The 11,260-nt window shown below is 46.0% G+C and overlaps 1 protein-coding gene and 1 long non-coding RNA gene across 5 annotated transcripts in view; one reads left to right on the top strand and one right to left on the bottom strand.

The window, feature by feature from the left end:
- Positions 1 to 2,531: 2,531 nt before the first annotated feature.
- LOC143267846 (uncharacterized) lies at positions 2,532 to 7,548 on the bottom strand. The gene is made up of 2 exons (XR_013043463.1): positions 5,408 to 7,548; positions 2,532 to 4,646 (listed from the first exon to the last, which is right to left on the bottom strand). It is a non-coding gene; the product is annotated as an uncharacterized LOC143267846 (long non-coding RNA).
- A 126-nt stretch (positions 7,549 to 7,674) lies between these two features.
- Wdr26 (WD repeat domain 26) overlaps positions 7,675 to 11,260 on the top strand; it is a 47,138-nt gene continuing 43,552 nt past the window's right edge. Inside the window, exons 1-3 of one of the 4 annotated variants that reach the window (XR_013043461.1) lie at positions 7,675 to 8,574; positions 10,308 to 10,407; positions 10,508 to 10,612. Coding sequence is in view for 2 of the 4 variants with exons in the window: in XM_042258737.2 (XP_042114671.2) it covers positions 8,213 to 8,574; positions 10,308 to 10,407; positions 10,508 to 10,612 (567 nt within the window). In the remaining 2 variants the exon portion in view is untranslated. The remainder of the gene's footprint in view (positions 8,575 to 10,307; positions 10,408 to 10,507; positions 10,613 to 11,260) is intronic. The other 3 variants (XM_042258737.2, XR_013043462.1, XM_042258738.2) reach the window with 3 other exon arrangements.

Raw genomic sequence — 11,260 nt, 5'->3', positions numbered from 1 at the left:
TTCCTTGGAGAAGTGAACTGCATCTTCAAAAAGGCATTTCAGGCATCCTGTGGCAGCTTTAGAAGGAAGGAAATCCTTGTAGTATCCCTCAGTGGTCCCTTATTTACTACTAATCAGGCTGGTGAAATGGTATGGGCATCAAAGGGCAAAGTCCAAGGCTTCACATACACAGACACAGCCAGGCACAGACATTAATTTACAGGACTTGCTTCATGTTTTCTTTTAACCTTGGAGGGATTAAACAATGACTTCCATTCATAGTCTACCAACAGCTATCTCTGAAAAGTAGCATATTGTAAGGTTGAGTACCCAGCTCTGTCACACACAAACTGTGTGACCTCAAATTTTCTGGGCTTCAGTTTATCACCTGTAAAATGGTACCAATTGTATTTCATAAGGCTGATGGGAAAAGCAAAATAGGATGATACATGTAAGCCGTGTAGAACAATGCCTGGCCAATAGTGTTGACTTTTAGTCTTATTTAGTGATTATGAAAGTTGCTATGGACATCTTTTATCATAGAAAAGAAAGGCTAAAATGGAAGCAGGGGCTGGAAGGATGGCTCAGGTGATAAAGAACTTGCTGCCAAGCCTGAGGACCTGAGTTCCATCCCCAGTACTTACATGGTACGAGAGATCCAACTCCCTGAGGTTGTCTCTGACAGCTCCATTGCACACAAAATAAACAAAATACAATACTAAAAAACAGCAGAACCAGCAGCCACCAGGAAACAAGAACACTATTGTTCTAATTCTGCCTAAAACCCTACCAACAAATTTATATCTATGCCATAGTATTTGACAATAACCTAGCATCAGGAGCAGACATTATGAGATAAGGAATCTAAAGGGTATCAGGAAACTGGGCATTCTCACCTTTCAGAAATGCATATAGAAAGTCTGTGTTCCGAAGAAGCAATTCCCATCACTGTTACATAGAATCTGCAAGCCCTAGTCTGACCTAGCCATGGGTTTCTTACACTAGCCTCAAGAAGTGCTCAGCTATGGTTTGTTATGTTGTCAATCACTGGCATTATGGCCTCTCTCATTAAAAAAAAAAAAAAAAAAAAAAAAGAGCCAGGAAGATTAAGATAGGTTAGCACACGTAAGCCACTCAGAACTGTCTCATGTAGTAGACTCACACTCACTATGCAGCTGAGGATGACTCTGAACCTCTCATCTGCCTCCAGCTCCCAAATGCTAGGATTATAGACATATGTCACCACAAATGGCTTGATGGCCTCTCATTCAACAAACTGTTTTTTAAATTCAGGCTATTTTTTTTTCTTTTTCGGTTTTTCAAGACAAGGTTTCTCGGTGCAGTTTTGGTGCCTGGTGCCACCCTGGATCTTGCTCTGTAGACCAAGCTGGTCTCAAACTCAGAGAGATCTGCCTGCCTTTGCCAAACAAATGCTGGGATTAAAGGCGTGCGCCACCGCCACCCGGCAAATTTAGGCTATTCTATTTCACATTTGCCTATATGTTTAATGTTACTAAAGAGCACACTTATTATTAAAGAGCACAGTTTTAATATTTTATTTGGTGCTGGAGATTGAACTCAAGGCCTTCTACATGCTCTACCATTGACCTACAGCTCCAGCAACCATTTTACACTTTTAAAAGATTTATTTCATGTGTATGAATGCTTGGCTGCATGTATGTATGCCTGGTACCCTCAGAGGTCAGAGAAGGGGGTCAGACCCCCAGGGAGTGTAGGTACAGATGGTTGTAGGCCATCACATGGACGCTGGAAATAGAACCAGGTTCCTTTGTAAGAAAAAGTGCTCTAAAGTGCTGAGCCATCTCCCCAGCCCCTATAACAATTTTAAAATAAAAATCATGAACTAGAAAATCCAGATATCCTTTTAATAATTTTTTTGAGGCAAGTCTCACTAGGTAGCCTTGAGTAGTCTAGAATGATGTAGACCAAGCTTGTCTCTGACTCACAGAGATTCTCCTGCCTCTGCGTCCTGACTGCTGGGATTAAAGGAATTCGCCACATGCCCCATCCAATTTTTTTTTAAACTTTATAAATAATTACCTACTTTAAAATTTTTTTAAATATCTACTAGTCTAGTATCTCCATACAGACTGTGTATACATATTTTTAATAGCTATAATTTATTTAAGTCATAATTGTCCCATAATTATTTATGAGTTATGACAATGCCAGAGAGATGAAGAATACATTTGAACTGTGAATAAGGAAGACTGCCCAGAGGGTCTTTTATCTAAGAATCTATGCAGGGACTCCCAGGGCTCTTAATTATTTATCTACTTTTCAAAGTTAATAAATAGGAATGCCTTTCTACTCTTTATCCCCAAGACGAATTTAGCCACGTGTGATGGTGTGTGTGTGTGTGTGTGTGTGTGTGTGTGTGTGTGTGTGTGTGTGTGTGTGACTGTCAAGTGCCTGTGTGATGGAGTGTGTGTCTATGACAGTGTGTATGTGGAAGACAGCAGCCTGAGAATTAGGAGAGTCAGGTTATGGAGAGGAAAGTCTTAAAAACAAATACAGAATACACACAGCACTGCTTTATCTGTCATGTTTTTATTAGGATCAACTTCTCATATTTTGATTATTTTTTAGTATTCTTTTAAAAACACTCGTTGTTGGTTTTGGGTTTTTTTTTTCCAAACAGGGCTTCTCTATGTAGCCCTGGCTGTCCTGGAACGTGCTCTGTAGACCTACCTGCCTCTCTCTCCCAAAATGCTGGGAACACTAATGTTTTAAAAGCATAACATTATTACAACAAGAGCAAATTTATCTATCATCTTCATAGCCCAAATAAACCCTGTTGACATTTCAAAATATATTGACAGTTAGCAAATTTGACCAGTAAGGAAAGTTTTACTCAGTCCTCCACAAAAGCCACTGTCCACACAATTCTGTTCTAGCAGGAATGCAGTTATATATACTTACTCATTTCCCAAGAAGAATCCTATTATAAAGTGTTTGTAACATTCCTTCTTTATGTAACACGGTATCTGGCTTCTGTGTCCTCACCAGCCCAGGTGATTTCCTCTTCCACAGACACTATACTTCAGTGAGTGTCCCTGCACGGGTTAGTGTCACAGTTTTAAAATGTGGTGCTACCTCAAGGCTGGTGAAGCAATTATAAAACTACTTCAAGCAATCCCTCTTAGCTGTGTGGTGGGAGAAAAGTAAGTTGCTCCTGTAGTTCATTTCCTTCAGAAAATTTCCCCAGATGTTATTATTTACACCAAATGGGTCTCTCAACAGCTGGAGACAACTACTGAGGAAAAGGCTACTTTTCTCTGGGACAAAGGTGGATGCATGCTCACCTTTGAATTCAAAGGCCTCTGTCTTCCCGGTGAGATTCACCTGGTGTCCTCACCCCGTCTACTGCCCACTGCAAGGATGGATGGTTATAGAGAGGAGGAAATAAGCAAGTGCTGGGGAGATCTGCATGGGACGATGGATAAAACTGCTTAGTGACTGGGCCCTCCCTCCTCTCACCGAGGCCGACAGATTGTCTGCATTTGGCTGCATACGACCAAGGCTGCATGGCACAGTTGAGGTAGAAAAGCGGCTCAAGTCCTCAGCTCAGTATTAAAGCGACTTGACATCTTTGTACTGAATGTCCTCAAATCCTTAAATGATGGAAGGTTTAAATTTATCTTGAAACACATGGAAGCTCACAACTGTCTGTAACTCTAGTTCCGGTGGATCTGACACCTTTATACAGACATACATGCAGGCAAAAACACCAATGCACATGAAATAAAAGCCAATTTTAAAAAGTGACACTGTGTCTGAGGGACAGTGAAGTCAAATGGCTGTTCAGAGTCAGGAAACCGACCAAGCCCTCTGACTCCAGGACATTCCCATATTCACTCCTGATTCTGCCCAACTCACCTCGTTAAGTTCAGCTTGCCACTGTACAACCTCAAATAAAGAAAAGGTAGTAGGAGCTGGTATACTGGCGCATGCTTGGAATCCCTGCACTTGGGAAGGTAAGGCAGATGGACAGGAGTTCTAGGCTACACTGAGCTTCTGTATGGTAAACAATGCTCTACTCCCAACTCCTAAATTTAAATCTTGACAGAAACATAATTACCAGTTTAACCAACATCTGTGAAAATTTACTTTTGTGTTTTATTATAAACACCTACATATTCAAAACATCTCCACTTCCAAAAAGGTGGTATCTTTTTTAGTTTTAAGGATTAGAAATGCTGCCTTGGAATATACCCGTCACTTGTCATTACTGTTTCCTGAATTGCTTTCTAGTCGATCAGGACTGATACAGATGAGTTTACCATTGTCAGTGTTTTCTTTCACAGTTTTTGGTTTTTTGAAACAGGGTTCTGGCTGTCTTGAAACTCAATCTGTAGACCAAGCTGATCTCAAACTCCCATAGATCCTCCCATCTCTGCCTCCCAGTGCACCACCACCCACTGGCGATTTTCAAACTCTTTAAAGAGATTTTTTTTTAGGTTTACTTATTTTTCCTTTAAATGTGTTTGAATGTTTTACCTGCATGCATGTATGTACATAACGTGTATGCCTGTTGGAACCCTGGAACTAGGGTTACAGATGTTCAGGTGCTGAGACTCCAACTTGGATCTTCTGCAAGAGCAACAAGTGTTCTGCCGTGCCAGCTCTCCAGCCCTCAAAGCCTTCTGAGAAGAGAAGAAATGCATTTACTTTATAAAGCCCAGACATGTATTTGTCATTGGAACAAAAGCCTCACAAAATAAGCACCCTATCTTCAGGTGACTTACTTGAATAATTATGCTTGTATAATTTTCTACTTTACTTTAAAAAAAAAAACACTAATTATGGCTCAGCACATTGATTTCACAAATGGGTTATAACCCATGGTTTGAAAAGCACTGCATTAAGATGAGTACACACACATTCTGCCCTCGAGGCATTCATGTATTTGCTGGCAGTCTCTTATGTACACAGTCCCTAGACAACCGGAAGACTTGGAAAGGCCTTAGTGTCAATTACTTTGATAACCTCCAAGTAGCAGATTCTGCAGCATCCCTGACAGGGTGACACACCCCAAAGCCTTTGCTTTCCGGGGGCAGGGGGCAAAGCTCAGTGAGAGAATACAGCTTAGCACAAATGAAGTCCTTGCTTCCCTACCACTGCCAAACAAACAGGACTAGAAGTTACCTTTCATGCGGTACCTACCATATTTAGAGTCCCATACAATAGTGCAGAAGTTAATCAAGTACCTAAATACAGACACAATTTTTTCCCCGGAGACACAATTTGTACTTAATACTAGGACCCAGCTTTTGTAGGAGGAAGGAAGAAGAAAGCCAGGAGACAAGAGGTCTCAAAAAGGTCCCTTAGTGACCTCAAGGAGTGTCAGTGAATGAGATTATATGCAGTCTTCAGTATTGGGGAGAAACCAGGAAATTATACTCACAGTAAAGGCTGGCAGGCTAGAAGCCAGGAAACGCTCCCTAAGGAGGTTCAAAAGGAGCTGTGTGTGTCTTGACAGAGAAACTCCATACAATCGGACTGGCAGGGCAGAGGGGAGGTCTTCAGAAGAAGCAAGCCCAGCACACTCAGTGGCAGTAACAAAGGGTTCACAGATGGCAAGTGGTAAAACCTTTCCATAGACATGCACAGTGTACAATGTGTAGCACATAATTTATGAGTTAACTAAAAATAAAATAAAAACAAGATGCTTTTAAGAAGAGAGCTAGCCAAAAAGAAAGACTGAGAGAAGACCAGATCCGCCTGTGGAAATCAAGACAATTATAGATCTTTATACCCTGTGGGTAACAGGACATTACTAAAGGTTTCTGAATGTGGAGAATAGTATTTCAAAATTATTAATGGGCAAGTGGCACTGAAACCTGTCTCTAAAAAGACCTAGAGTTCAGACAACAGGTTCCCATCCTCTGTTTTACTATAAATAATACAAATGTATACATGTATATGGACTTTAGCAATTCAAAATGTTTTAGGAGCAGCCTTGGTTGCCTGCCCCTAAGGAAGAAAAGCTGAGGTATACATACTGAGCTTGGGTGGCAATGAAATCCTATTTATTGTTCCTTCCATCCTTCTCCTTTTGTTATTGAGTGTGAGCCTGGCCTGTAGTTAAACGGTTCTTTTCTTTATAAAAGCTATAGACTTTATTCAAAGTAAGCTGCAGACCTGATCCATCCTCAAGGCTGCTGGGGACTTACCAGATGACTATAAACTATTTTGCAAAGAGTAAATTTTGCCTAAACAATAACAACCTTTATGTTAATGAGATTTCTCAAGTAGCTATACAGGGATCTGTGGAGGCATTAACTATCTAGTAATTCTGGCTCTGCTGGATATACTGTCTGTGCCCTGTAACCTCAGCTAGAACCAAGGTCTGTCTCAGGTGAATACAAGCACGGTATGTGAGTCACCTTGCAATTACAGCTGACACCTGAAAGCATGAGAAACTCCGCCCTGGTCTTTCTGTCTCTCTTCCCCGTCTCAGGATGAACAGAGATCAAGATTCTTGACAAATCATAGGATAATTTTTATTGCACTTCTAAATTGAAAAGGACTGCCTCCAAAGGCCTCAAAATTACTGAGTTGTGAGTATTGTAAATTTTAGGGACATAAGATGTATTGCTTGAGGCTGGTTTTTATTTCTCCTCCCAAAGGGAAGTCACCAAGGACTTCCTAAACTTCAGAGAAAACATCTGTACATACCAGATCTACAGGCTACCAACCATACACATGTAACTGATGAGGGGGTCCTGTGGACCATTCACCACTGAGTAACATTCAGCCCAGTTCTCTGCTGCTGTTATTTCTCCATCCAAGAAAGCCGCGAAACCACACTGAGACAGTGAAACCCCGGTCACTTGAAAACGTCAAGCCAGGCTCTGCATCGACGCCTGACTCCCCCTCTGTGTGGGAGGAAGCAGGAACCAGGACCAAGGCATCTGAGCGAACACTTAAAAGGAAAACAAAACAAAAACAGCCAAACTCCACAGCCAAGTGCCTCCGTTCCTCTGCACACCAGAAGACTTCTTGCCCCACCAGACAGGCAGTGACAGCCGACTTCGCCTTCTCAGGGTGGAGCACGGTCTCCTCTGCTGTCACCTCCCCTGTCCTTTGGTGACACGGGTACGACAACCGTGGGTAGTGCTTGGCTGTGGAAGTTCAAGTGTTTCCACCCTAAAAAAACGAGGCAGTGGTTAATCCCGGGTGCAGAGAGCCTCACGCCAGTGGACGGGGGCCTAGCACACCCTTGTGCCTGAAGTCGCAGCTGCAAAAACCAGGCCGCCGGCCGGCCACACCCTGGCCCGTGCCAGTGCGTCCGCGGGCCCCTCCACGCCAGCTGGTCGCTGCTTTCTGGGTCACTCCGGGTGCACAGGCGAGGACGCGAACTCGACCTCCCACCCCGCGGGGCCCCGGAGGCTTGGCAGCGAACTTCCTGCGGGGCCCGAGCTCGCTCGCCAGGCCCCGGGCCCCGGGGCGGCCCTCGCACAGCCGGGCCGGGTCGTGCTGGGTCACAGCCGACCCGGGGCCGGACCCCCCGCCCCGGCACGCCCTCGCCGGCACCCCACACGGCCTTACCCGGGCTGCCGGACGCACACGTGCTGGGTGACAGCCCCCTATAGGTTCCATACCTGCTGCCGGAAGTGAGCGAGGAGGGCAGTATAGGCATTTCCTGTGACGCCAGCGCCCGGACTCCATTAGGCAGCAGCTGGGGGAAGAATCAACACACCAGGGAGCGGAGCGGTGCGGACCGAGCACCGAGGCGGCCGCTGCCTCCGCCGCCGCCGCCTCCGCCGCCGCCGCCGGGCCTCCCGCTTCGAGCCCGCGCCCCCGCCAGGGCCCGCGAGCCCCCGGGCCGCGCCGCGAGCGCCTCCGGAGGGGGGGGGAAGGGCCCGGTCCTCCTTCTCCCCCTCCTCCCGCCCCACCGACCCCCGCCGCGCCCCGCCGGCCTCCCACCACGGCCTCTCTCGGCGAGGAAACTCTGGCCTCCGCTTCCTCCTCCTCCGACTCGGACGCCGGCGGAGCCTCCCCGCCCCCGCGGAAGAAGCCCCGAGCCTCGGCGGCGGAGGGAGCAGGAGAGCCCGGGGCCTCGGCCGGCCGAGCAGGCCTCCCCCCCCCGCCCTCGCCCTCGCCGGCCGCCGCCTCCTCCTCCGTGGTGGTGGTGGTGGGACTGCCTCCGGCCGCCCCCGCCGCCCCCCAGCGGAGCAGCGGCCACAGCCTGGTCAGCGGCGGCAGCATGCAGGCCAACGGGGCGGGAGGAGGCGGCGGCGGGGGCGGCGGGGGCCAGGGCCAGACCCCGGAGCTCGCCTGCCTGTCGGCGCAGAACGGGGAGTCGTCCCCCTCGGCGGCGTCTGCGGGGGACCTGGCCCACGCCAACGGGCTCCTGCCTGCCGCCCCCTCCGCCGCTGGCAACAATAGCAACAGCCTGAGTGTCAATAACGGGGTTCCCGGCGGGGCCGCCGCGGCCTCCGCCACCGCCGCCGCCGCCCTGGCCACCCCCGAGCTGGGCAGCAGCCTCAAGAAGAAGAAGCGGCTCTCGCAGTCCGATGAGGATGTCATTAGACTCATAGGACAGCACCTCAATGGCCTGGGGCTCAAGTAAGTGTCCGTCCTCTCCACCTGGGGAGGGCCGTAGGGGGACCCCCGGGGCCCCGTGCGCAGGAGGCCGCGGACCGACAGCCCCGGGAGGAGCGGAAGGGAGCTCGGGGGAACCGGATCGGCCTGGTGTCGTGAAGCCAGCCGAACCGTCTGGGGTTCGGGGAGGGGTGGTGGAAGCCCAGAGTGACCCCTCCCCACGCACCTCCAGAGCCGGATTGTCAGTCCGAGAAGGCGGCCACCGAGGGTGTTGATGCTGGGGGAGGGGAGGGGTGGATCAGAGCGGTGGAAATAATGAACCTTGGAGGATTTGTTTTTCAAGTGTGTCTCAGAGGCATCTTTGTGGGACACCTCCCCACCCCCACCCCTGACCGACAACAGCCCAGGCAAACTACCAATCAGGAAGGACAGTCGCCTACAAGTGTTTATGGGAACTAAGGGGCTGGGGTGATTTGGAAAGAGGCTGTCGAGTAAAGCTGGTGGGAATAATGAAGAAAGACAGGGAGTTGAAGTCCGGCAGAGGCTGTGTGTGTACTGAAGGCCTAGCACTAGTGAAATCCCCACTTCAAAGCCAAGAAGGTTGCCTCTGAAAAAGTGATCCCTGGTCTGGTGAATCATTCGTTTTCAAATACAGGTTCAGTGGCCTTTAACTTAGGGTGAAGGTAGACAGAGGGTTTAATCAAAACTCACTGTTTTGTACACACACAAAAGAAAAACTAAGGGAGTTGAGGTAGGGCTGGTGGGAGTGTCCTGGAGAGCCAGAAGGAGCTGATGGGAGTCAACACGCCACAGTTTCCTAGCTTCAGAGGGGAATTTCAAATAAACTCTGAGGCTGAAGTGTCGGGGTGTTGTTGTTGTTGTTGTTGTTGTTCTTGGTGGTGGTGGTGGTGTGTGCACTCGCATGTACTTGTTGGGAAATGGGGAGAACAGCCTTTAGTCAGAGTGGCAGAAGTATTTTGATTCTCAAGCTGAGCATTGCAGTGTTGAGCTGGAAAATGAGGAGCACGAAAGAAACACTAAGTAAAGCCATCAGCACAAATAGATGACTGCTGAAGGGAGGCTTGGATAACAGAGTCTCTGGTAAACGAAACCACATTCGATGAGTTAAGCTCCCAAAGAAAACTCTAGAAAGATTTCACTTTATTCCCTAAAGGCAAAGGGTAAGCGTGAAAATAAATTTTGTGAATGCTAACAGAACGTATTGTCGAGGGAAGCGGCAAGCTGAGCACCAGGCGGAAGTAGCTCGGGACTGTTTGGAATCTACACCATAGTAAATTGGCTATTTTTAGTATGAAGAGAAAGGAAATGGTTTTTGATGCTGGATTTGTTTTAATTTTAAAGACTGACCTAGCAGAATTTCCATACAAGCAAAATATCTGGAAGGAAAGCTCTACCTAGCACAGTCCATCTGTCATCTTGTAGTTTATCTTTGAAAATGCTGGGCCATAGATAGTTTCTAGATCCTAGTTTTGTTTGACCATTTGGTTAGAGCACATTTGAGAAATTGTATACACTCCTTTAAACTACTGAAACATTAAATGGCAGAAGTAGGAAGAACTGAATTAATGGTTTCAAGAAAGATTTTTAACTTTAAATGTAGGTGGCATTTTAAATTGTTTATTTAACCAAGTGCTCTAAAGGTTTTTTTCCCTCACAAAGTTGTAGACACTAGTTCATTAGGAAGAGCCCATCCCTAAAGTTGGTCAGGTCTTTTTTACATTGTGTCTCTCCTGCAGCCAGACTGTTGACCTCCTCATGCAAGAGTCAGGATGTCGTTTAGAACATCCTTCTGCTACCAAATTCCGAAATCATGTCATGGAAGGAGACTGGGATAAGGTAAAGTAGGGCATACAGAGCTGTATGACTGCTACTAAAATTATGTATGTGATGGACATTTTGTGACATTTTTGTTTTTCTTTTATACCAATTTTTGCAGGCAGAAAATGACCTGAATGAACTAAAGCCTTTAGTGCATTCTCCTCATGCTATTGTGGTAAGAGGCGCACTTGAAATCTCTCAAACGTTGTTGGGAATAATTGTGGTAAATACACTTTTGTTCTTAGTTTCACATTTATGCTTATTTTAGGTTATTGATAACTATAGCATCTGATCTTAAGAGGCTTAAAAGTAAATTTTATGTAATTTATAAATAAGGATGAGTTGTTTATGGTTGTAAGCTATGAATTTTAAGTTTTTTTATGTCATACTTAGTAAATGTGTCATTTGAAACTAATTTAAGCTCTATAAAAATGTAAACATCTTCCTGCTTTTAGTGCTGTTAATAGGAGCCTTGTATTGTTAGGGTCAAGGATAAATTATACTTTTATATTACTCAAAATACTGAATGTGTTTGTTGAAGAGAAAATATGTTTGGGTATGTGTATAATGTATAGCCTGAAGAAGCTGGTACATTATTTTTTTGATCATTGGAATTACATAGTCAAGCCAAATTATTACTGTTGGTGTGCCTACCATTTTCTTTCATTCAAGTTATATATATGAATTGATAAATGTCAAAGTTTGTATGTGTCACTTTGAGGGGTTTAGGTGCAGATTTGACCATTGGACCTGCTTACGATCTTTATTTTCTTGTCAAAATGTTTAGTAGTTAGTTCACCCTGTTAACCTCCTTCATTAACCTTGATGGGTTTTGTTTTGTTTTGTTTTGTTTGTGCGGATGGGTTTTAAT

The sequence above is a fragment of the Peromyscus maniculatus genome, chromosome 11 (assembly GCF_049852395.1).
Source record: "Peromyscus maniculatus bairdii isolate BWxNUB_F1_BW_parent chromosome 11, HU_Pman_BW_mat_3.1, whole genome shotgun sequence".
NCBI lineage: Eukaryota > Metazoa > Chordata > Mammalia > Rodentia > Cricetidae > Peromyscus > Peromyscus maniculatus.
Note: the sequence above shows the minus strand (reverse complement) of the source record. Positions and strands in the feature narration are given on the sequence as shown.